Raw genomic sequence first — 23,234 nt, forward strand, 5'->3', positions numbered from 1 at the left:
GTTCTGTAAGACTTTGTATAATCATGGATCTATAAAATACTGTATAATCATGATTCTGTAAAATGCTATATAATCATGGTTCAGTAAAATACTGTATATTCATATTTCGGTGAAATATTGTATATTCATGGTACTGTTGTAAAACACTGTATATTCATGGTACTATAAAACACTGTATATTCATGGTACTGTAAAACACTATATATTCATGGTACTGTAAAACACTATATATTCATGGTACAGTAAAACACTGTATATTTATGATACTGTAAAACATTGTATAGCCATAGCTCTGTAAATAAAATTGTATAATTTGTATAGCATAATTCCGTAAAAACTATATAATCATAATTTTGTAAATCTATATAAAATTCTGCAATATTCTAATATTACTCATGTCACACAGTTAAATAAAAACTCATTCAATATAATCTGTGATACTGTATAATTTTCATGCTCTGATCTGTTCAAAAATCATACTCTATAACTCATAATCAAATACTATGTTTTACTAGTAAAATTTCTAATTTAACTGGCATAACATATTTCCCTTACATGATTTTTGAAAAGCCTGTTGAATTCTAAATCTACTCCCTTGCGGCGTTTGGGGTTCAAATCCTTGAAATTATATTTTTCCCCAAATCAATCAACCTCACTCAAAATGACCATTGTACTCACCTTCCCCAGGATCACATATCTCTTTATCCATAAAATTCTCAAATACTAATTATTTATCCACATTACCTGAATTCCTGAGTGAACACCCGCTGGGACCCTCAACCCATACCTGAGGTGTTTGGAAACCCAAACCCTGAAATCATAACACCCTAGTTTAATCAACTCAAATACCAGTATATTTCCATCTTATACAAAATCTGAGTTCAAGAAAGTTTGATAACTATAAAAACCCTAAAATAACTTACTTATCCTAATTTTGGGATGATGCCTGAACTGCTCAAACCTAAATTCTACTCTAGCTAAGTTGTAGAAAATCTTCCCGGGATCATCGTGGTAACTTCTGATCATCAAATCAGGGAAAAACAGGGCTGAAATCTTAGAGAGAAGGCAGAGAAACCATAGGTAGAGAGAGAAAGCAAAATAAGAAATGAAATTTTACTGAAAATTTGATTTTGTGATCATATATAAACTGCTGCCACGTGGCTTCGTCGACGAGACACGTGGACTCATCGATGAACCAAAGAAAGGAGTTAGTTGACGAAAGTGAAGAGCTCATCGACGAACCAATGGGTCTGAAATACCCCCTCTCGGTATCTCTTCGTCGACGAAACACTAAAACTCATTGACAAACACTACATAGGAGCTCGTCAACGAAACCAGGGCGTTCGTCTTCGTCAACGAACCCTGTTTTATCTCCTTTTAATTTTCCTTTCTCTTTATTATTTAATTATTATAATTTTTGGATCTCTATGTTCTCAAACTTCTTTGAATGTCTTGGTGGAGGCGATGATTTCGAACGTAACCTCGTCAAGGCCTTGGTAGATTATGGACTTCGCTTTGCAATCCTTCTTTCAATCGGCTCACGATATCGTTCTTTGAGCATCGGACATAGATGCTTCGGCTTCTTTTGATGGGGCTTCTCTGTATCCATCTTCAACAATGTTCATGACATCCTGAGCACCTAATAGGGCCCTCATTTGAATAGACAAATTGTCATAGTTCTCCTTTGTTAACTTTGGAATAACCACTTGTGCAGTACCGTTAGCCATTAGATTTAATATATCAAAAAACAGAGTGATGGGGATAGATTTTGCCAAATCCGATACCACCAATGTGTTTAGAAGGTCGAAAAACTTTAAGAACCAATTTTGGGTTGCAAAGAACCAGTTTAAAAATCACTGAACTGGCTAAAAAAAATTCTGGATTGGTTTAACTGGGCCGGTCTGACTTAACGTAGATTGACGACGTTAGTGATTATCGTTACACCACGTGGCGGAATATGGGCGTGCCATGTGTCGGCGACTGGACGTTGGTCGATTAGCCGGGTCGGGTCGTGCTCGAGGGTCTGGATCCGGGTTGTTGGTTGTTGGGTCGGGTTTTGGATCAGGTTTCCGAGTCGAATCACATCAGTCGGGCAAAGACGACGCGTGAAGGCACGTGCGAAGCGTGAGGTTGCCGGTTAGCTCTTTCGTCGGCGCGTGAAGCACGTTGTTTCGTCTGTCTGCGCGTGTTGAGACTCTCAGACTCCGTTTGAGATGCGGTTTTCACCGTTGAACTCGTCTCGACGTGAATTTCATAATGCTATACTCAATTTTGGATTTCAAGCAACTTTGAATCTAACAAAAAATTTTGAATTTCCTACGTTCACCTCTTTTTGGCGAATTTCAGCGAACCTAGACGCTCTAATACCACTGATAGTTGAAGGAGACTCACTCAATCACTGGTTGTGATTGAACTCAGTGAGAAATTACACTCAATTGCAAACAACTCTTTCAATTTCAATAAAATCTGAAAATTACAGAGGAGAATTCAAAATACAAAATCTCTATACTTTCACTGGTTAATATCTCTCTCTACACCACATATTACATCACACACACACACACACACACACACACACATCTATTTATAGTAATTGCTAGACCAATAAGTGGGAATTAACTTCAACGGAGGTGGGCTGGTAGGTGGAGTAGGTTGTCTACAACTTAATAATTTCAACATAAATGGTTAGGTTGGTGGAGCTGCTACCGTCAAGTTTTGCTACCACCGTCCCACCGTCAAGTTTAATCTTCAACAATTTCAAGAATCACAAAAATGCAACGTCATTTTTTAAATCTCAAGGGTTTGCTAATATATAATTTTTTTGCTTGAACATATGTCTTATTTTCTTTTGCAAAAACTTATCGAACCAAATAAATATACATATGCGCATGATTATTGGTTGAAATGTGCCTCTTGAAAGGAAATCCAAGCAAATTCAAAATAGGATATCTGATTGATTGGCATAAATTTATTCAATTTTTTAATTAAAAAAACAATGGCAATTAGGTTTATACACATGCGTGCATGTTGTATATACAATTCAAAATGTTAAGGATATATTTTGAGGAGGTGCCAAACTTCGTTCTATGAGTTTTAATACTTCTAAAATTTTAAACTAAATGTTTATCAGTTGAAATTTTTTATATTTCGATCTTATTGGCTACTTATTAGTCATATATTTTTAATGGGTTTTTATTCATTATTACATATTGGTTTCGAAAAGTTCTTGCATTAAATTTTATTCTCTGTTTTTCCATTATAATGCAATCATTAATATAATTATTGGTTGGCCAGATTTTTTTTTTTTTACTAGATTTAAGAAAGTTTTTGCTCGACTTTGATTGATAAGAAATATTTTTTTTCAAATATAACATAAAATATATTCAATGACAGTACAAGAAATATTCATATTTAAAATTTTTAAATATCATATGTGCAGTTCTACCATAATACTTGCAGATATTATTTTTCATGACTCGAACAAAACTCTAATTCTTTTCGACTTGAGGAGGACATTATTCAAAGAAAAAATTTAATAGGCAACTAAGTTTTCAATTAAATAACCATTGCAGCGTGGATTTATTTTTTATTTTTGGAGCATCAAATAATCAATATATATTAATGTAATTTCATAAGATTTTAATTTGGTCACTTTTGAAAATTCAAAATTGTTTACGAACATCGTTCATGGATTGAAAAGAAGGCATAGGCAATGAAATTTTGGGACAGACTAAAGGGTTTCTCAGAAATTTTTTAAAAGAGCAATTGACTTATCTAAAGAAAAACGAACTTTTAGTGCATGAAGTCCTGTTTGATATACCTAGGAGGCTCGAAGTCATGCCAAACACTACCTAATGTTTGGGTTTGAAATGAATTCATTCCATTTTTGGCATTTGATTTTATCTGTGCCTTTTTCATTTTTCTGTGCCTGATAGGAGCAAGTGATGACCAATTGATAGAAAGATTTGGATTAATGAGTGAGTTTGAGTTCAAATAATTTTATGGAAAGGATGATGAAGCATGCATGGGCAAGCCCTCAACCAACAAACTAAAAGCTTTATTCCAATAAGAAATCTAATGTAAAAAGAACATTTAAAAAAAAAAAGGCAGCCCGGTGCACAAAGCTCCCGCATATGCAAGGTCCCGGAAAGGGGCGGACCACGATGGATCTATATTACGCAGACTTTGCTTGTTCCAAATAATGAAATTATGTATAAAGAAAGTTAAATCAGCTGTATTTTCCCAAGAAAAATGGGCAATGGAGATAAAATGAAAGTGAAACAAATTTTTCTGCCTATTTTTTATGAAGTGTTACCTAATTTTTGGTTCTGTAACATCTGTACCACAGAATCAAAAAACAAAGTACTCTGTACCCAACGATGAAACCCAACATCACAGCTAAATTGCTCCATTTCTGTGACACTTTCAGGCCTTGCTGCCTCAAGAATCCATCCCCATATAATTTGCACTCCACTCCTGCACTCTCTATGCATCTTCTCTTCCCTTGCTCTCCTCCAAATTCATTTATCATAAAACACTCAAATGGGTACTTAAACAGACTCAAGTAATGCATGAAAATCCAATAACTGGGTATGTTGTTTTTCGATATAAAATAACCGGAGAAGAGGAAGAAAGATCCCATGAAGCCTGCAATTACTGATGTCCCCATGATGAAGTTCGGTACGAGAGCACTGAAACTCGCTACGAAAGAATTCGCCATCAGCATGACCATCCATACTATCAGAGAGAAGTACAGAAAACCATCAATGCCTTTCCTTAGTCCTACCAGCCAGTAAACTGGCGTGGTGTAGAGAAGACTGACCAACAAGAGAAAAGGAAGGAAGATCAGTGTGTTTGCTAGAACATAAGAGGATACTCTATAGGCTCCTCTGGAAGTCTCCCTCATTAAAATTCTTCTCTCTTGCAAGAAAATTGGCAGGCCTTCTGTTGTGGAAGACAGTAAAAAGGTGAGGCTGAATGCGAAAAACCCCAGTCGGGTTTGTAAAGCAACCTTTCCTGCATCATTGCCCACATTCAGGAATATAGTCCCGAGTACCAATCCGGCTACTAGTGCCTGTATTATTCTTGCAGCAAACAGTTGCTTGGTTCTAAATATGTTGTTGCAAAATCTCTGTCCTAGAATCTGAACTTCTTCAAATTGGGAATTTGGGTAGAAAAGGAGCTTTTCCTTCATATTAGTGCAGCATTGGATTCTCATTTCATCATCTGTTTTGTTTTCATCAGCATCCTTTTTGCCCTTGTAATGCTGGTGGGTGAGAGTTTCCCATGTTTGGAAGACCAAGCTGCTTGTAACATCAATGGCAAATTCAAGCACATTGACATGCCGAGGAATGCAATGACCGGCAAACCTAAGCCTCTCTTCAAGAAGATTCAATGATCCACAGTGAAGAACAAACCCATTTGAGAGCAAAACAATTTGATCAAACTGCTCAAGGATTCGGAAACCCGGTTGATGGATTGTTAGAACAATAGTTTTACTTTGATTAACAACCATTGTTTTAAGCAATGAGACTATATGGACAGCAGATGCTGAATCCAATCCTGATGTCGGTTCATCAATCAAAATGACATCAGGATCATGAACTAAATCAACTCCAATCGAAACCCTTCTCCTTTCCCCACCCGAAATTCCTCGATTCGATCCCCCACCAATCCTCGAACTCGCCACGTGATCCAACCCAAGCTCCTTCATCAGCACTCTCACCCTTTTGGTGGCCTCTTTTCGCCCACCAGGCAGCCTTAGAAGAGCACTATATGTAAGTGTTTCTTCAACAGTGAGAAGAGGGAATAGAGCATCATCTTGGGTAACATATCCCGAAATCCTCCGAAAACTTTTAGCATCCATAGTTTGATCATTGACAAGAACCTGACCAATGACATTGCTTGGCGGTATCTTTCCTGCGAGAATTTCCAGCAGTGTGCTTTTTCCTGCACCACTAGGACCTGCAATTGCTGTGATCTCCCCAGGCATAGCTCTGCAGCTTATGTCCTTCAAAATGAACTTTGGAGCTCTCTTTTGTGTCTGAATGCAGGACATAAAATTCAATCCATCAATCCAGCTGCTGCACAACTTGTAGGACAGATTTTTGGCTTCTATCTTACAAGGGGTTTTCCGGTGGCCGGGAACCGGCGCCTTTACCGGCAATTCCATTGGGAGAGAGTGAGGAAAGAGTGTGAAGAAACACACTTTGGTATGTGGAAGATGTGAAAATTAAAGGGATGAGAAGAAGATAAGCTAACACACCAAACTGGCTCTTTTCTATAATGCTAGATAGGCCACAAAGTCAATTTAAGAATGGCACACATAGGCTTTGGCAGTTTAGTCCTGGGCTTGACTTGGTTTTGGTTTAATTTCTGTACATTATCACTTTGGACAAATGGGGTTTTGGTGAAGTTTGGAAACTAAACTTCAAGAAGACAGGAAGAAAATGAAGAGGGTTGCATGTATGTGAAGCTTTTCAGGTGAGCTGCATATTGACTGAGCAGGGTTGGTGTTGGTTGCCTCACCAGCTTTGCTCCCAGCAATACTGCAGTTTTGAGTTTTTGCTATGCTAAAATGATGACCCAGTGACATGGACTGCCTGATGTCCACGCTAATGTCCATGCTCTTTGACGTCAAATTGGGGCAGGTAAAGTATATTCATTTATATTTTTCTTTTCTTTTCTTTTCTTTTCTTAATATTTTTTAAGTTGCAAATATAACCCAAAGAAATTATTAGAATTACTTTTGAATTGCTTATTTATGGTATGTATATGAGTTATTCCACGTAACTAGTTATAGATTGTTTATTGGACATACATTTTTCTATGCCCAGTATTTGGTAATAGATTATCTATAGGATGTGTGTGTGTGTGTGTGTGAGAGAGAGAGAGAGAGAGAGATCAATAAATTAAATTTCTATACCAACCTAATTTTGTGATTGAAAGTATGAAGTTTATATCTTGAATTTGTAATGCAACTACTATTTTATTTTATTTAAATATAAATAATAAGTGTCATAAGGCAGTTAGAATTTATAATTTTAATTTTAGAAGTATTAATTCTAATTATGAAAACGAAAGAGAATGAAAATGAAAATGAATTGGAATTGATGACTAAAGGTATTGTTTGATTTCACATCAATGTTTCTTGTCAATGTGCACATAAGTAATCAATGTTTCCCATGTCCAGGTAGTTAGATTATATTAACTATTAAATGCTTTTGTTATAACCATCCTATTACTAAAAGTAGGAATTTCATAAACGATTAAAATTTTAGAATTGCAAAAAAATGAAAATATGATCACGAATTCTTTTTTTTTTTTTTTAAACATTTGAATATCAAGGAAAATAAAAGAAAATGAAAGTTTGTTTTAATATGACTAAAAATTAAGAAAAACTAAATGTTAAGTATGTATAAAATTAAAATTTTATTGATAAATTTGGCATATTTTTTATTTTCTTTTTCACTTTTCTTGATAACCAGACATGAAATGGCGGATTCTTTGACATTTTCATTTTCCTAATATTTTCTAAGCTTCAAATGGAGCCTTAAGTTTTCTTGATTTTCATTCATAATTAATTAATTTTTTATTTTTTTATAATATTTGAGAGACAGAAAAAAATAAAAAATTACACCACTTATTTCTCTTATTTTCCACTTCTTCCTTTGATCCAAACAGGGCCTTAGTAATTGCACTGTGTTTGCATTAACATGCTCATACACATTATCCACAAATCCCTCAGAACCATTTTTTAAACAGGTATAGGAGCCTTTGAAATGATTGCAGAAAAATGGAATAAAGATATATTCTAAAGCTCCAAAAGATGGTCAGTATAAGATCAGGGCAGCACCCATATAGCTGGTACAAACTCTTGATTGTCCTTTAAGTTTGATAGCATATTGATTAGAAAGACAGTCTCAGCAGATTCTTCAAATTGTTCCACCATCACTGAGCAGAGTGCAGACCAAGCCCAACTGCCCTTTCCTTGGCTAAAATGGTGACACAAAAGAAGATAGGGATTCAGTACGGATGAATTAATGCTGTGCTTAAGAGCATTGATTTCGGACCTTAAATTTGAATTTGGGTGAATTTAAATAAATTTCAATATAATTTTATATTACATGTTATCCAATCCAAGATCCCTCCAAACATAGGGTAAAAGTTTTTGACTGCCAAATAAACATAAAAGCAAGAATTTATAACTTCCACCAGGTTGAAAATCATTTTAAAATTTAAAGTTGTTCGTCATTTGGAAGTTGAACAAATCATAAGAGTACAAATAGAGATGTCAAGGACTAGGATTGGTGAAGGGAGGTCACCTGTATCTCCAGACACAAGCTATGTTTTTAGTTGTTGAAACAGTAGAAATTATGCTTGCTATTCCATTTTCTTATCAGATGCAGCTAATTCTACCCTTCTGTCCTTGGCAGCATGAATATGATCTGCGAATGACACTTCCCTTCATCTTTTTTCTTTCTTTATGAACTCTAAATCAAGTTTCTCCAGCCCCGGATGATTGAGCATCACCACCTTCACTCCAGAACAAATTTGGCCATTTATGAATTTATTTTTGTGGATCTAAAGAAAACAAACAAATCGTTAAATAGGACAAGACAGAGGGTAAAACAGCAGCAGCAGCAGCAGCAGCAGCAGCATTCAACAACATTATAGATTAATGTTAAAATACTGCACATAATTCAGTGATTGCACCATTTCTGTGTGCTATATAAGTTTAGGCCCACATGGGTACTGCCATGTGCTTTGTGTCAATGGAACAGCAAACAGCAAAAAATTTCTTTCCTTATTTCAGCACACAATTATCTCCTTATTTATCATATATTTAGTTTACATGTATAGGGCTTGACAGATTATAGTTTACATGTATAGGCCTAGAATCATGTTAGAACTTATTTACTTTCCATGTATAGCATTCTTATAGAGTCTATATATAATATACAAAACTCAAGGCCAAACCATTCGACCATTCACACAATGCTTTGACATCGTATCAGAGCCTGCTGACAGCTAATTTTTTTCCTCCTCGAATTTTTTTTTTTTTTTTGGTCTTCTCAGTTTCGGAGGTGTCTCTCATTTCTATGGCTGTTGTGGGTCTATTCTCTTCTAGAATTTTTTTGGTTCTCTGTTTTTCTGTATTTCCGTGGCTGAGTGGCAGTCGGAACAGCTTTCTGTTGCTGTTCCGGTGCTTCTCTGTCCTTGTGATTCTCGGCACAACAGGTTTCTTGGTTTGCGATTTATTTTTAGTGCAGGCAGGTCGATCAGAACGGCTTTCTGGTGCTGTTTCTTGGTTCAAGATTTATTTTTTAGTGCAAGAAGGTTGATCTTGGTTCTTTCTGTTGCTGTTTCTAGTGCTTCTCTGTCCTTGTGATTCTCGGCGCAGCAGGTTTCTTAGTTCAAGATTTATTTTTAAGTGCAGGCAAGTTGATCTTGGTTTTCTTTGAACCTGTGTTGATTTATTTTTGGGCTTCTCGATTTTCTGATAGAGTTTTTGTTTCGGCAGTCTTTTTTTTTTTGGGGCTTCTCGATTTTCTCTTTTCTTTAGCATGGACTCCGCACCTGTGTGTGCCAAGTTCATGGGCAACAATAATTCTACATGGGCTTTTCAATTTGAACTTTTCCTGAAGAGAAAAGATCTTTGGGGTCATATTGATGGCACGGATTGTGCACCCAATCCTGATAAATCCAAGGATTCAGCGGCTTGTCCTTCATGGGTTGTGCTTGATGCCAAAGATAAAGCAACTTGTCCTTCATGGGCTGTGCTTGATGCTCGGATTATGTCTTGGCTTCTTGGCTCAGTTGAGCCATATATTGTTCCCAACTTGCAACCTTATCGCACCGCTCAATCCATGTGGACTTATTTAAAAACAGTGCCCGTCGTTTTCAATTAGAGCACGCAATTGCCATGTTTCAACATGACAATCAATCCATCCAAGACTATTATTCAGCGTTTCTGACTCTTTGGAACGAATATTCTGATCTGATTACCGCGGATCTTCCTATTGCCTCTCTTCCCATTATTCAGCGTCTTCACGAAACTAGTCGTCGTGATAAGTTTCTTATGAAACTCCTCCCATAGTACGAATCTGTTCGCTCTTCTCTACTGAATCGCTCTCATGTTCCTTCTCTTGATGTTTGTTTTGGTGAGTTACTTCGTGAAGAACAACGGCTTAGTACTCAAGTTACTCTAGCTCAATCTCATGGTAGTTCAGGGTCCGTCCCTGTGGCTTATGTTGCTCAACGACGAGGACTGCCTACGCATTCTAGCAACTTGCAGTGTTTTTGCTGCAAAGAATTTGGGCATATCGTTGCTAATTGTTTCAAGAAATACTGCTCTTATTGCAAGAAGGGTCGCATTATCAAAGACTATCGTATCCGCCCACAAAATCGTCAGGCCCAGGCATTACAGGCTTCTGTTATTGTACCCCCCACAGTGACTTTTGCGGCCCCTAGCTCTTCTTCAAATGACTCCTCTGTTCCTGCACCTCCTATAGCGAATTACTGCACTCCCAAAATGATGCAACAGATGCTAATTTCGGCATTATCAACAATGGGGCTCCAAGGTAACAATTCTACTAAACTCTGGTATGTGGACTCGGGTGCCTCTAATCACATGACAAATAATACCACTACTACGTGTTATGTTCGGCCCTACGCTGGTCAATCTTCTATTCAGACTGCCAATGGCAATTCTTTGCCAATAGCTTCTATCGAAGATGCCTCTTCTAAGTTCGCTGATGTGTTTCTTGCTTCTCGGCTTTCCACAAATCTTATTTCTGTTGGTCAATTAGTTGATAACAATTGTGCTATTAATTTTTCTGGCGATGGTTATGTTGTGCAGGACCAAGTAATAGGAGAGCCGATCGCGAAGGGACCTAAAGTGGGGCGCTTGTTTGCACTACTTTTTCTTGTTCTAGCACTTTCTCCAGTTTCTTCTATCAAGTCTTTTGCTCATAATAATGTTTCAGATCTTAGTATGGTGTGACATCGCCGTTTAGGTCATCTCAATAATCAGATCTTATCTCATGTATTGAACTTTGGTTTACATGGTAGTAAAGAATGTTCTTTTTTATCTCTTGAGTGCACTTCTTGCAAACTTGGTAAAGGCAAAACTCTTCCCTTCCCTTTGCATACTAGTAGAGCTTCTCAGTGCTTTGATCATATCCATAGTCATGTTTGGGGACCTTCCCCAGTTAGTTCACATGAAAAATTTAAATACTAAATGACTTTCATTGATGATCATAGCAGATTTACTTAGATCTATTTTCTTCGCTCTAAATTTGAGGTTTTTCATACTTTCATTGAGTTTTTAGCGTATGTTGACAATCAATTTTCTGCTTCTGTTAAGACATTACGCACAGATTCTGGTGGTGAATATTTGTCTACTGAATTTCGGGCATTTTTGGCTTCTAAAGATATTATTCATCAACGTTCATATCCCGCTACTCCTCAACAGAATGGAGTAGCCGAACGCAAAAATCATCATCTCCTAGATGTGGTACGTACTCTCTTGTTGGAATCCTCTGTTCCATCCTTGTTCTAGGTTGAGGCTCTGAAAACTGCTACTTACTTGATTAATCGTTTACCTTCTCAAGTCCTACTCATGGAGTCTCCCTATTTCCGCTTATTTGCTAAGCAACCTAGTTACGATAACCACCGTACCTTTGGTTGTGTATGTTTTGTTCATTTACCTCCTCATGAGTGACGTAAATTATCTACTCAATCCATTCAATGTGCATTCTTGGGATATAATGTGTGTCAAAAGGGATTTGTTTGCTATGATCCTACATTAAATCGTACACGCATTTCTAGGAATGTTATTTTCTTTAAAAATCAACATTTCTTTCCTATGTCCTCCATACCCTCCTCTTCTACTATGATTCTCCCCTCCTTTGAGGAGCAGTTCTCAAATCCTCATCAAGTCAATTCTCATTTTAAACCAGGTATTATGTATACGCGATGCTCTCGCCCACATTCTCTTCCAATGGCTCATCTGATATCTAATCCTACCACGCTCCAAATTCAGTTAGTTGCAGCACCTTTAGAGCCTTTGGTACGTCGCTCTCCTTGAGTGTCTGTACCCCTAGATAGATATGGATTTTCCTCTTCCAATTTTGGCAATTCTGTTTCAGCTCTTACTGTTGCATTCTCCAATTTAGATATTCCCACATCCTACTCACAAGTTGTCCAGCATGATTGTTGGTGACAAGCTATGCAAGAAGAAATTGCCGCTCTAGAGGCCAATCACACCTGGGACATTGAGCCGTGTCCTCCCACCATTGTTCCTCTAGGTTGTAAACAGGTTTACTCAATCAAGGTCCAATCTGATGGAAGTCTAGATTGTTACAAAGCTCGACTTGTTGTGCTTAGGAATAATCAGGAATATGGTGTCAATTATGAAGAGACCTTTGCTCCTGTGGCTAAGATGACTACTGTTCGTACGATTCTAGCTATTGCTGCTTCTAGTGATTGGTCACTACATCAAATGAATGTCAAGAATGCTTTTCTTCATAGGGATCTTAAAGAGTGTATTTATATGAAGCCATCTTCGGGCTTGTTTCCCTCTCCGATTTCACATGTGTGTAAGCTTCATAGCTCTCTTTATGGTCTCAAACAAGCTCCGAGGACCTGGTTTGATAAATTTTGCACCACTTTATTACAATTTTCACCCAAGTAAAGCAAGTATGACACTTCATTGTTTCTTTGAAAATCAGACATAGGTATTGTTGTTCTTTTGGTTTATGTTGATGATACTGTGATTACTAGTTCCGATTCTGCTTTACTTGCTCAACACAAAACTCATCTCTCAGAGTCCTTTCATATGAAAGATCTTGAGTCTCTCACATATTTTCTTGGTCTTGAGATGAATCGTAATCCCTCTGGTATTTCACTCAATCAACATAAGTATGCTAGTGACTTGGTGGCTATAGCTGGCCTTCAGGAGGGTACTTCTGTTGATACCCCCATGGAATTAAATGTCAAAATTCGCAAAGAGGAGGGTGACTTACTTGCTGATCCCAGTTTCTACCAGAAGTTGATAGGTAGTCTTGCATATCTCACCATTACTAGACCGGACATTTCATTTGCTATACAGCAAGTCAGCCAGTTTCTTCAGACTCCTCATCATCTTCATTTGGTTGTTGTTCGTAGGATCATACGCTATGTTCAGGGCACTTCTAGCCGTGGTTTATTCTTCCCTACAGGCAATTCTACTCGTCTTGGTGCTTATAGCGATGCTGATTGGGCTAGTTGTGTGGATACACATCGCTCCATCACTGGTTGGTGTGTGTTCTTAGGTGATGCATTGATCTCTTGGAAGAGTAAGAAGCAAGACAGAGTTTCTAAGTCATCGACAAAATCTGAATACCAGGCGATGTCTCCTGCTTGTTCTAAAATTATTTGGCTTCGAGGTTTTCTAGCTGAGCTAGATCTTTCCGAGACCGATCCTACACCTCTACATGCTGATAATACAAGTGCTATCCAGATCACAGTCAACCCTGTCTATAATGAGCGCACAAAGCATATTGAAGTCGATCTATCCGTGAAGCATTTGAAGCTCATGTTATCACTCTTCCATATATTTCCACTGAATTACAAATTGTTGATATCTTCACCAAGGCTCTCACTCGTCATTGACATTGCTTCCTAAGTAGCAAATTAATGCTTGTTGATCAACCCGCATCAATTTGAGGGGGGCTATCAACGGAACAGCAAACAGCAAAAGATTTATTTCCTTATTTCAGCCCACAATTATTTCCTTATTTCTCCATTCATTATTATGTACAGTTAGCATATATTTAGTTTACAGTATAGGGCTTAACAGATTATAGTTTACATGTATAGGGCTAGAATCATGCTAGAACTTAGTATAGCATTCTTGTAAAGTCTATATATAATATACAAAACTCAAGGCCAAACCATTCGGCCATTCACACAATACTTTGACACTTTGTACCTTGTTAGTTTTGCCTCGAGTTCTAACCCTTCTACAACTGGCTCTTCTATTTCTTCCTTCAATTTCCTGCGTGCCTATCTTTGTTTCTCTTCTTGCCATTGCCTTCTGCTCCCGCTCTTTTATTTTCTAATGAAGTTTTGCCAGCTTTTTTGCTCTTGCTTGCACTCTTGTCCCCGCTCTCTGCTCAGCCATTTCCTTTGCCTTGTCTGCAACCCACTGAAGCTGTTGGACAGCCATCTCCTCTTTTAATTTATCATAGCTATCCCACTCTAGCTCTTGTTGATCAGTTCCCCCTTTCTTGGCTGCATCTGCAATACTTTCCATCCATGAAAAATAGAGCCTCTCCCTTAACCACTTCCACTTCAAACGCTGTCCCCAAATACGTCTTAGCGAAGACTGTATCCTCGCCTCGCTCTGTTCACTGCAAGAATCAGGGTTCAACTCCAAACTTATGCTGGGAGAAATAACTTGCTTGACATGGTATTGACTTCAGCAGGAAAAAATTTATTAAGGCGCCATGGTTTTAAAATCCAGACGAATAACCAAGTAGTTGGTCAGGTTGTCAAATTAGTGGGTCAAAGTTGAAAAGGTGATATTATCGTGATGACACACAACAAAAACAACAGATTGCTACCCATAACACTTTCTAGTCAATTAGAAACAAAAATAACTAATAGCAACATCTAGGATAGTATTTCTATTATTGTTAAAATATTCTTAAAACTTATTGTTATTATTAATAATTGTACAAATATTAGACTGTAGTAAGAAAACAATTAATTCAACTAAAGTTTTAACTATGGATAAGCAAGTTAACGGTTTGATTGATCCATATACACGTATAAGGTTTAATGTATATGCGAACAATGTTGTGTATATGATATGTTTCAATAATAATTTTATCCTCTTGAAAGGGTGTAGTGGTTACTCTTCCTCTGCTTCCGCCAGGTTTGGGTTTCAATTCTACTCAGGAACAGTGGCATTATTTCTTGTTGGAGGGACCAGGACAAACCCACCAGTCAATTAAATCTGACCAGGCTATTCCGCATTGCCTGATTTCATCAACTTTGACCCCCGGTTTACTTAAATCTAGTTTTCTACAATATCTGAACCCATTAAAGAACCAGTCTTACCATATTCCAGTTTGATCCAGCCTGAGTGGTCTAGGTTTTATAACTATGCCAAGGACCCAAGAGTGCCTAGGGACACTTAGCATCATTTTTTATTTTTAACTCAAAGGTCCATCAGAAACCATACTCAATGAACAAATAGTTATAATTGTGTTCCCCCCCCCTCCACTCCAAAAATAAATAAATAAATAAATAATGTACTATGCATAACCAGTGAAGTACTGCACAATATGAAGTCATCATCTTTCAGAGAGATTCAAAGGTCCACCTTGGCATGTGCTAGTGTTTTTTTGGCATCACAACCACCAACAGTAACCTAGTTCTAATTAATGTTCTTGTTAGGAAAATTCCTTAAAACAAGACACATATCCTAAGCAAGTAATCACCATTTTTCTGGCACTCGTGTAATTAACAAGAATACCATGTTTGGACAACATTTCGAAATCTCAATTTAAAATGATTCCATCAAGATATGGCTGCCCACCACAGACACAGATAATGTACAAATTCTCATCCCTAACAGTAACTCTCATTTTAATAGTGACCTCATTAGGAAAATTGCTGAAAATATGACATGCATCCTAAGCGAATAATCATCATTCTTTTTGCCAATCATGCAATTAGGAACCAGAAGTTGCATGTTTGGACAATATTTTGGATCCCATTTTAAAAGACAAACTCCATCATGGAATGCCGCATTTTCTTACTATGAACAGAGAAAAATGTATAGATTCTGATCCGTCAAGCCATGCACCCTTTGGGGAACTATAATTTTAATCTAAAAACAATTGGAAGCCAATTATTTTTGCTTTCAAACACATGCATATCAATAGTTACAAGCTTCTGTGCATAAATTCAATTCTTCTGATGTGACTAAAGTTTGGTTCAAACGCTACATTCTTGGTACACTTGGGCTAGATGCAAGTTTATAACCAAAACTTCACTCAAACATGCACTTTGTAACCTTAAAATGACCCACTATTTTACTTCTCAATCCTGATTTTAGCAGCACATGGTACCCTTGAGGCTTGAGGACATACAGGGAGTGCAGTTTACCATTTCGGTAGAGTACAAATTGTGCAATAACACCACAAATATGAGTATTGCATGCACAAGTGATTCTTCTACAAGAAGGAGATAATAAAAGTACCTATGTGCATAGGAGAATTCAGACATCTTTTTTCTAACCTGAAAGATGCAAAGGGAAAAAGTGTCCTCAAGAAGAACCAAGGGAGTGATAAAGAATACAAAAGCTTCTTATTCAGTGCTCAATACTCATGTAATAGTAATGATGATGATGATGAGAAGAAAGAAAGATAAAAAGAAAAAGAAAGAATGAAAGGAGGACATGATACATGAAAAACCTTTTGTTTGAGTTATAAATTGCAATAACATTGCAAACAATAAACATGAGGAACCATGTATAAAACCAAAATTTGCTAAACAGTCCTCCCACTTGATTGTTACTGATTTATTCAACAATATCCATGTGGATTAAACAGAAAAGAAAATGTAAAAAAAATGATGTAAAAATATTGACTGATTCTTACTTTACTTCACCTTAGGGTCTTTCAACGCTTCTATTGTTCTCAGTTTTATCAGTTCACAAGTCTCTACATGCATAATAAGATCTTAAGAATTAACAACCAGGACGCACGTTAAAAGCTCAAAGATATATAATAAAAATTAAAAAAGAAAAAAGAAAAAAGAAAAGGAGTTACCAGCACCATGAGTTCTGCCTTTATTCCACGGGACTCTCCCTTTGTTTGCTAGGCCTATCTTTCTTCTTTTTTGAATTTCCCTGTAAGACATGTCAGACCCAAAATAATCCTCTAATTGAACCTCGTTGTTCAGAGTTTTCTCAGGAAAATCTGTCCTAAAGTCCAATTGGTAATGCTTGCCAACTTCTGATGTCTCTCCAGCATCAGTACTAATTGGCACTGCTGTCAGAGAAGGAACACCACTGCATGAACGAATAAAGACAGATGATGGAGACATGATCTTGCAAAGGGACTTGTGAAGATTAGATTGCATCATGTTTGATTGATAATCTGCGCATCCCAATACCGCATCAAAATGGGGGCGTAAAAGGATGTCTGGAATGAGAGGCGGGTGCAAAGCAGACAATCTCCTGATAAAATTTCAAATTCAAGATTAAGGAGAAAGAAATACCCTATGAACAAACCTCCCACACAATATTGAGGGTTTAGGGAGGGCAAGAGGTACATAATCTTGCCTTGACATTTGCAGAGGCTGTTTCACCCATGATGTTTCAAGTTTGGGTGTAACAGCCTTACAATCAGATAAAGGCTCACACCGGAAAAAAAAAAAATTTACTTTATCCCTAAAAACAAGAAGGAACCACCCTGCTGCAGAGTCACTCATCAACATTCAAACTACTCATCAAAAATATATTTATACCAACCTATTGCCATGTACAATCTGCACAAATTTATTCGTACATGAAAATTTGATATATCTTTGCGTGTTTCCTTCAATGCAGGACAGGATTAATCATCCAAACAAATTACCAGAATTCAATTATGAGCCAGGAATTCAAGAGAAGAGAAACAACTGTGTGCTTCCTGTCTTTCCAGGAATTCACTAAAATGCCATAAATAGCAGAGTCACTCCAATTGGTAAGGCAGGATAAATCATTCAAATGAATGCATTATTGGATAGGTCATTTAAACAACTTGTCCATGAATAAAGAGAGAAATAACTAACATGTTTACAAACCATGAAATTCATCAAAATATCAACCTAGTGAGTAGTGATGCCCTTTCGCAATTTTTTTTCCAAGTACAATTGATAAATTAATTATTCAAAAGCATAGGACATAACTAATCAATAGTTCAAGTACACACATACGCACATACATAACTCATGAATGCAGGCCTAACAGCTGGGATACACAAAAAAGGGGGGGCGTAACTCTCCTCAATCCCTTCCTGGTGGAATTCAAAAGAAAGGACTTCCTTCTGCCTTCTGGTTACTCAGAAAAAAAATTTGCGCATTGTAGCTTGAGACATACTTAAATCCTACATTGGCAGACTTAAAATCCAAAACACTTTAACAGCACCCAAGAAACACTATCGGTCATGCTCGTTGATGGAATCATCTGAGCATTTAACTTACATACATGTATGCTTCTTTCTGTATGGTTTCATTACATTCTTATGCTATCTTAGCATGAGAGGGAAAAAGTAATGACCAAAAAGGTAAAAAAAAAAAAGGTGCCATTGAATATAGGGTGACCACCACATCAACTTGATGAGCTTTTCTTACTCAATATATTTTAAAAGTTTTTCTGTCTAAACTACCTACAAAACAGTTTTCTGATGTCTGAATAGTATTAAGATTCACTCTAAAACCATCAAGTTCAAACATTGTTACTAAATATTCTACAATTTGGGACCCATTTTCATTTCATTTTTCATATCACCATGTATTTATTCAGAACCTAAAAATTTTTTACTAACGGACTTATATGCAAGAAACTCCATTCTTTTTAACGTCCAATTGATGACAGCCTATAAGTAAAATTTTCACCATACTTTCATAAACACTCTAAAGAAACTGTGGCTTAGAAGGGTAAAATACAATCATCTCTCTAATAATTAACATTTAATAAGTTCTCACTATTGAAGTATTAGTAAATTTTTTGAAAAATCAAATTCGTTTCAAGGTGTATTAATAAATCTGTTACCTAATAGTTAATCAGAAAAATCTTTTGAGATTATTAGTTACTGGAAAAGAAACACAAAATACATTCTAACTAACAAATAAAATAAATTCAAGTCTTAAAAAAATGATATCACATATAATTAAGTAGGTTGCTTTATGAGGTAAGGTTGAGGTTGGAGGCGAAGAGAATGATAAGCATTCACAAGTGACAGTAAACAGCAAAGGTTTTGCTGGCAATAGCATGCAAGTAAAAAGAAAATTTTATCATGATGCTTCATGCCCAGTTCATTCGAAGAAGTACAAGAAAATAACAGATAGATTTAAATGTAAGAAGCCAATTCTCTGTTTATTTAAAACAGACAATAAACTTTTTGAGAGCTGGGGACCATGCTTTGTGGATGATGCACTATGTAAGCTACCCTGGCAAGCAACCAAGGGGTGAGCTTACCTCATAAGTCTCCATGGATGTTGGAAGCTTCATAACCAGTGATATGAATTGTATAGACCCCTTTGGCCCAGTATGCCACATAACTTCCACCGTGCAGGCAGGTTAAGTGTTGGATCCATTATAGCCCCACTTTGTGTGCCGTCCATTTATTGTCCACAATTGTCAAAAGGTCTTGGATATTCTGTTGGATTGACTTAGGTTTAGCTCCAATACTAGATAGTTGGGTTGCCACACCAGTGCAAGATTGGATGCAATTTGGCCAGATGATTGTACACCCAAGAAGGAGAGCCCATTTCAATGATAATGCTGAATAGTTAGCTGTCTTGGGATTAAGGCATATGACACAGGTACTGGAACAGCATTAGGTGAGCTCAATTTAGAGCATTCTAGAGAATGGCAATAGCAAGGGTAGTTGGCAAAGACATATATATATATATATATATATATATATATATATATATATATATAAAGAAAGCTCAATGTAGAGTGTCCTGATTTGATTTGAGAACCATGGAAGAACAGTGGGCTAGTCCACATTTTGTGAGATGTTTATTTAGCCTTCAACAGTCATTACGAGCATGAATTTGTGCATATAAGATGGCACAAATTGCATTTTAAGGCATGAGTATTTCAATTTTGTCATTGGGTGAGTATGATGGCTTTATTGTGTGGAACTTGGACATGTGTCGAGGCATCTAAAGAGACTGCATTAATACTGTACAGTGGGAGGTTTCTTTGAGGATACTGCACGTAGCACAATTAAGCAATGGAAAACTACAGACTCTACAGTGCAAAACAGGAGTTCACAGAAGAAGTGGGGAAGATGTCTTGACTCTCCCTAGCCTTGTGTGCTTTGGCAGATATTGTAACCCAATAATGGGTACAATATAAATTTCTTGTAGTGGGAACCAGTTGTGTAATCAACTACAAGTGAAACTATTCCCCAGTACATCAAGGCAGCACAGGAAGCAGCATGGGTGGAATGGTTAGAAGACCCTTTGGATGGCACAATTGCAAGTTATTTGGCTAGGATAAAATTATATCAACAAATTGGTGGAGAGAGACTGGACACATGCACACAAGAGGATGCAGAAGGTCATCAAACAAGGGATTCAAATTCTGTAAAAAGGGGGGGCAAAGAAGACCTGCTAATACCTTGTCTAGGACACTTAACCCACCATCGATAAGGGCACCAACCAAGCTAAGTGTGTGAGAATGTAACAGCTTGACAAGTTGTACATCTTGAATGTCAAAGGTTGACATTTTGTATATCTGGCTTGCCAGTGACTGGGAAGCACCAGGCCTGTGTTGCTTGACACAATAAGCTCACTTAGTGAACATGCACCAATGGGTGGACCAAGGAGGAAGAGTTCCCACAACCCCTCCTTAAAAGAGATTTTTGTGAGTTGTCTTGTACTAACGTGTACAACAGTGTTACCTACTGCTTCACTGTCACAAACAATATGCAATGCAAAAAATTTTACTTTGATGTATATATGCAATTCCTTATTTCTATACAATTCTGAAGTCATATAGAAGGGAAATCTTAAAAACTTAGTTGTGACAAAGAGTTCATTTTCCATTTCTAGATTCCAAAAAAAAAATTGCAAAATGCCGCCTTTTTTTCAATTTTCTAACATTCATGTAAGAGAACTCCAAACCTTTTTTAATTACATACTAGGGCTTGTTGTTGTTGTTGTTGTTGTTGTTGTTGTTGTTGTATACTAAGTTATTCATATAAATGTTAGAGAATTGGTGACAATTTTGTGATTGTTAATAAAACTAAAAATGAAAAATGAAAGCTATTTTCCAAAAACTTCAAAACAATTCCAGCAATTAATAACTTGTGTTTCTCACTGGTATTATTAACCCCATATGGTTAAATTCCATGGGTAGATACAGGAAAAATCAACCTAAAATCACAGCATAAGGATAATACTCTTGAGCCCTCCGTTTGGTCGCTAAAAAAAATTAGCGAAAAAAAAAATTAGAACTTTGAACCATATGCCTCATGCTGTTTGGGGTTTCCAAAAGAAAAACGGGGGAATGTTCACCCTGCTACCAAGACAAATAGCTAAACTCCTATTTCTTAGAGGTCCCAAACAATGGAAAATGTCAAAATTATAACTTAATTTTCATTTCCCACTTCTCTACCACCAATTAGAACATAAAACAGTCACTGTGATGCTCAAGTAAGCAGCAGTTTAGACAATATTACGTCAAAATGAAGAAGGAATACCTATTAAAACTCTACTTATTAAAAAAAAAAAAAAAACACACACACACACACACCCGCACACAGAGAAGGAGAGTTTAAGGGAACTTTCGCTAAATGGGCAAGTGCCATTAATTCAAGAACAATAATGGAATGAGAGAAGAACAGTGAGAGAGAGAGAGAGAGAGAGAGAGAGAGAGAGAGAGAGAGAGAGACTTACAAATGAAGGTGTGGCATTTGAAAGATTGATGAATGGTGGCGCCTTCAGATGGACAGGAAAATTGATTGGATTGCAGCTTCCTAATTCTCACCCAATTCTCCCCGTTTGCCCAACGCCCCCCAAAACACCCCGACCTATACAGACAAGAATGTTTAAGATTAAAATTTAGCAGAATTAAATTATTATTTAAAAAAAAAAATGCCACTCCCATAAAATTTTAAAAATTCTGCATGTTTTTCTTAAAATTTAATTTATAACATAGTTATGTATAACCTCCCTTTAAATTTATGATTTTGCTAAATATTAAGAGATACAGTTTGTATCTTTTAGTTCAACATCAAAGAAGTTTATGAAAGTTCATACTTTTTTGTCGAAGTGAATAAAGTTTTAAAAATTTTAAAATTTCTTTCAATCTATCTCAAACTTTAGGTAAGTTGTATTTTCTTATCCTCCCAACTAGTTTTTTTAAAAGTAGAAAATTAATTCAACATTTTTACTTAAGTCGTTCCTTTCATAATAAAAACAAAATCATAATTTATTCTCTCTTTATATATGTTGAAAGTTGAAAGGAGATTAATCTTTATGGTAAATAAGATCAGGTTATAATTAAAAGGACAAAAAACATTGATAAGAAATCTAGCAAAAAGATGATAATCTTCCCTAAGGTTTAAAGAATTTTAAGAATTTCTCTTAGGTCTATGGCATTTTTAAAATTTAGGTCTTTGTTTTCTTATCAAATCTCATGTAAAGTGAGTGTCTTTTATCCTAATAAAAAGGCAAGATGAAATATATATTGGCATTCTATCTCTAGATATAACTTCTATTTTATTCAAAATAATTCAATGGGTACAGAAGATGCTGAGATTTTTTTTTGCCATATCTATCATTTTTATCATAATGCTTGTATATTTGCTCAAGTTAAAGAGTATAGGTGATCTTGAAAAATCTACATTGTATTTTGTATTTTAAATCGAATAGTTGATTAATGAGCATTGAATTAAATATAACTAAATTACTTATTAATGAAAAATAAATATCTATACTATTAATTAAGTCCAAAAGATATACTATTTTCCATTATTCCTAAAATATTATCATTTTTCTTAGAGGAGTTTAAGATTAAAATAAATTCTTAATGTGGGTAAGTTGGACAATTAACATCCCTTTAAAAATTACCTACCTTTAAAAAAAGGTATATAAAGCCCTAGACCGTTAGATGAAATTAATTTTTGAAAATACTATTCTTGATTTTTTTTTTTAAAAGTTATTAGTAAAAATTTTCGAAAGTGCTATAAAATCCTTTGACACGCTATAATTTATTGAATGGGGAAAAATTAACTAATTTCAACAAATTGTTGAGTTTCATGAAAAAATTTGTTGCCATAATTTTGTTTCGATCAGATAATAAATAAAAACCATGATTCTTTGATTAGAAATATAATTAATATCACTCATAAAAATTTGGTATCATACAACAAAAATCATCCAAGTATGTGATTTTCAATTGTAAGATGTTAGTTTATTTTAATATTATATATAAAAGAAGATTGATAATCTTG

At 36.1% G+C, this 23,234-nt stretch overlaps 2 protein-coding genes across 3 annotated transcripts; both read right to left on the reverse strand.

The window, feature by feature from the left end:
• Positions 1 to 4,315: 4,315 nt before the first annotated feature.
• On the reverse strand, positions 4,316 to 6,172 carry LOC131146622 (ABC transporter G family member 10). Its single transcript, XM_058096329.1, has one exon. The coding sequence runs from the start codon at positions 6,170 to 6,172 to the stop codon at positions 4,316 to 4,318; it is 1,857 nt and encodes a 618-aa protein (XP_057952312.1).
• Positions 6,173 to 7,626: 1,454 nt separating this feature from the next.
• LOC131146629 (uncharacterized) lies at positions 7,627 to 21,874 on the reverse strand. Of its 2 annotated transcripts, none has more exons than XM_058096349.1 (5): positions 21,676 to 21,788; positions 16,827 to 17,236; positions 16,666 to 16,736; positions 16,256 to 16,293; positions 7,627 to 7,994 (listed from the first exon to the last, which is right to left on the reverse strand). In XM_058096349.1, exons 1-5 carry the CDS (start codon positions 21,690 to 21,692, stop codon positions 7,844 to 7,846), a joined length of 687 nt encoding a protein of 228 aa, XP_057952332.1. In that variant the 5' UTR covers positions 21,693 to 21,788; the 3' UTR covers positions 7,627 to 7,843. The 2 variants fall into 2 exon arrangements, with proteins under 2 accessions (XP_057952332.1, XP_057952323.1); XM_058096340.1 differs by lacking the exon at positions 7,627 to 7,994 and adding an exon at positions 13,831 to 14,396 and having other exon boundaries at positions 21,676 to 21,874.
• Positions 21,875 to 23,234: the final 1,360 nt, after the last annotated feature.

The sequence above is a fragment of the Malania oleifera genome, chromosome 1, assembly GCF_029873635.1.
Source record: "Malania oleifera isolate guangnan ecotype guangnan chromosome 1, ASM2987363v1, whole genome shotgun sequence".
Classification (NCBI taxonomy): domain Eukaryota; kingdom Viridiplantae; phylum Streptophyta; class Magnoliopsida; order Santalales; family Ximeniaceae; genus Malania; species Malania oleifera.

Coding starts and splice junctions, on each gene's coding strand:
- LOC131146622 (XM_058096329.1), bottom strand. CDS start 6,172: ATGGAATTGCCGGTAAAGGCGCCGGTTCCCGGCCACCGGAAAACCCCT.
- LOC131146629 (XM_058096340.1), bottom strand. Junction 16,294..16,665: donor AAGCGTTGAAAGACCCTAAG/GTGAAGTAAAGT, acceptor TGCATCTTTCAG/GTTAGAAAAAAGATGTCTGA. Junction 14,397..16,255: donor GAATTCTCCTATGCACATAG/GTACTTTTATTA, acceptor TGATTCTTGCAG/TGAACAGAGCGAGGCGAGGA.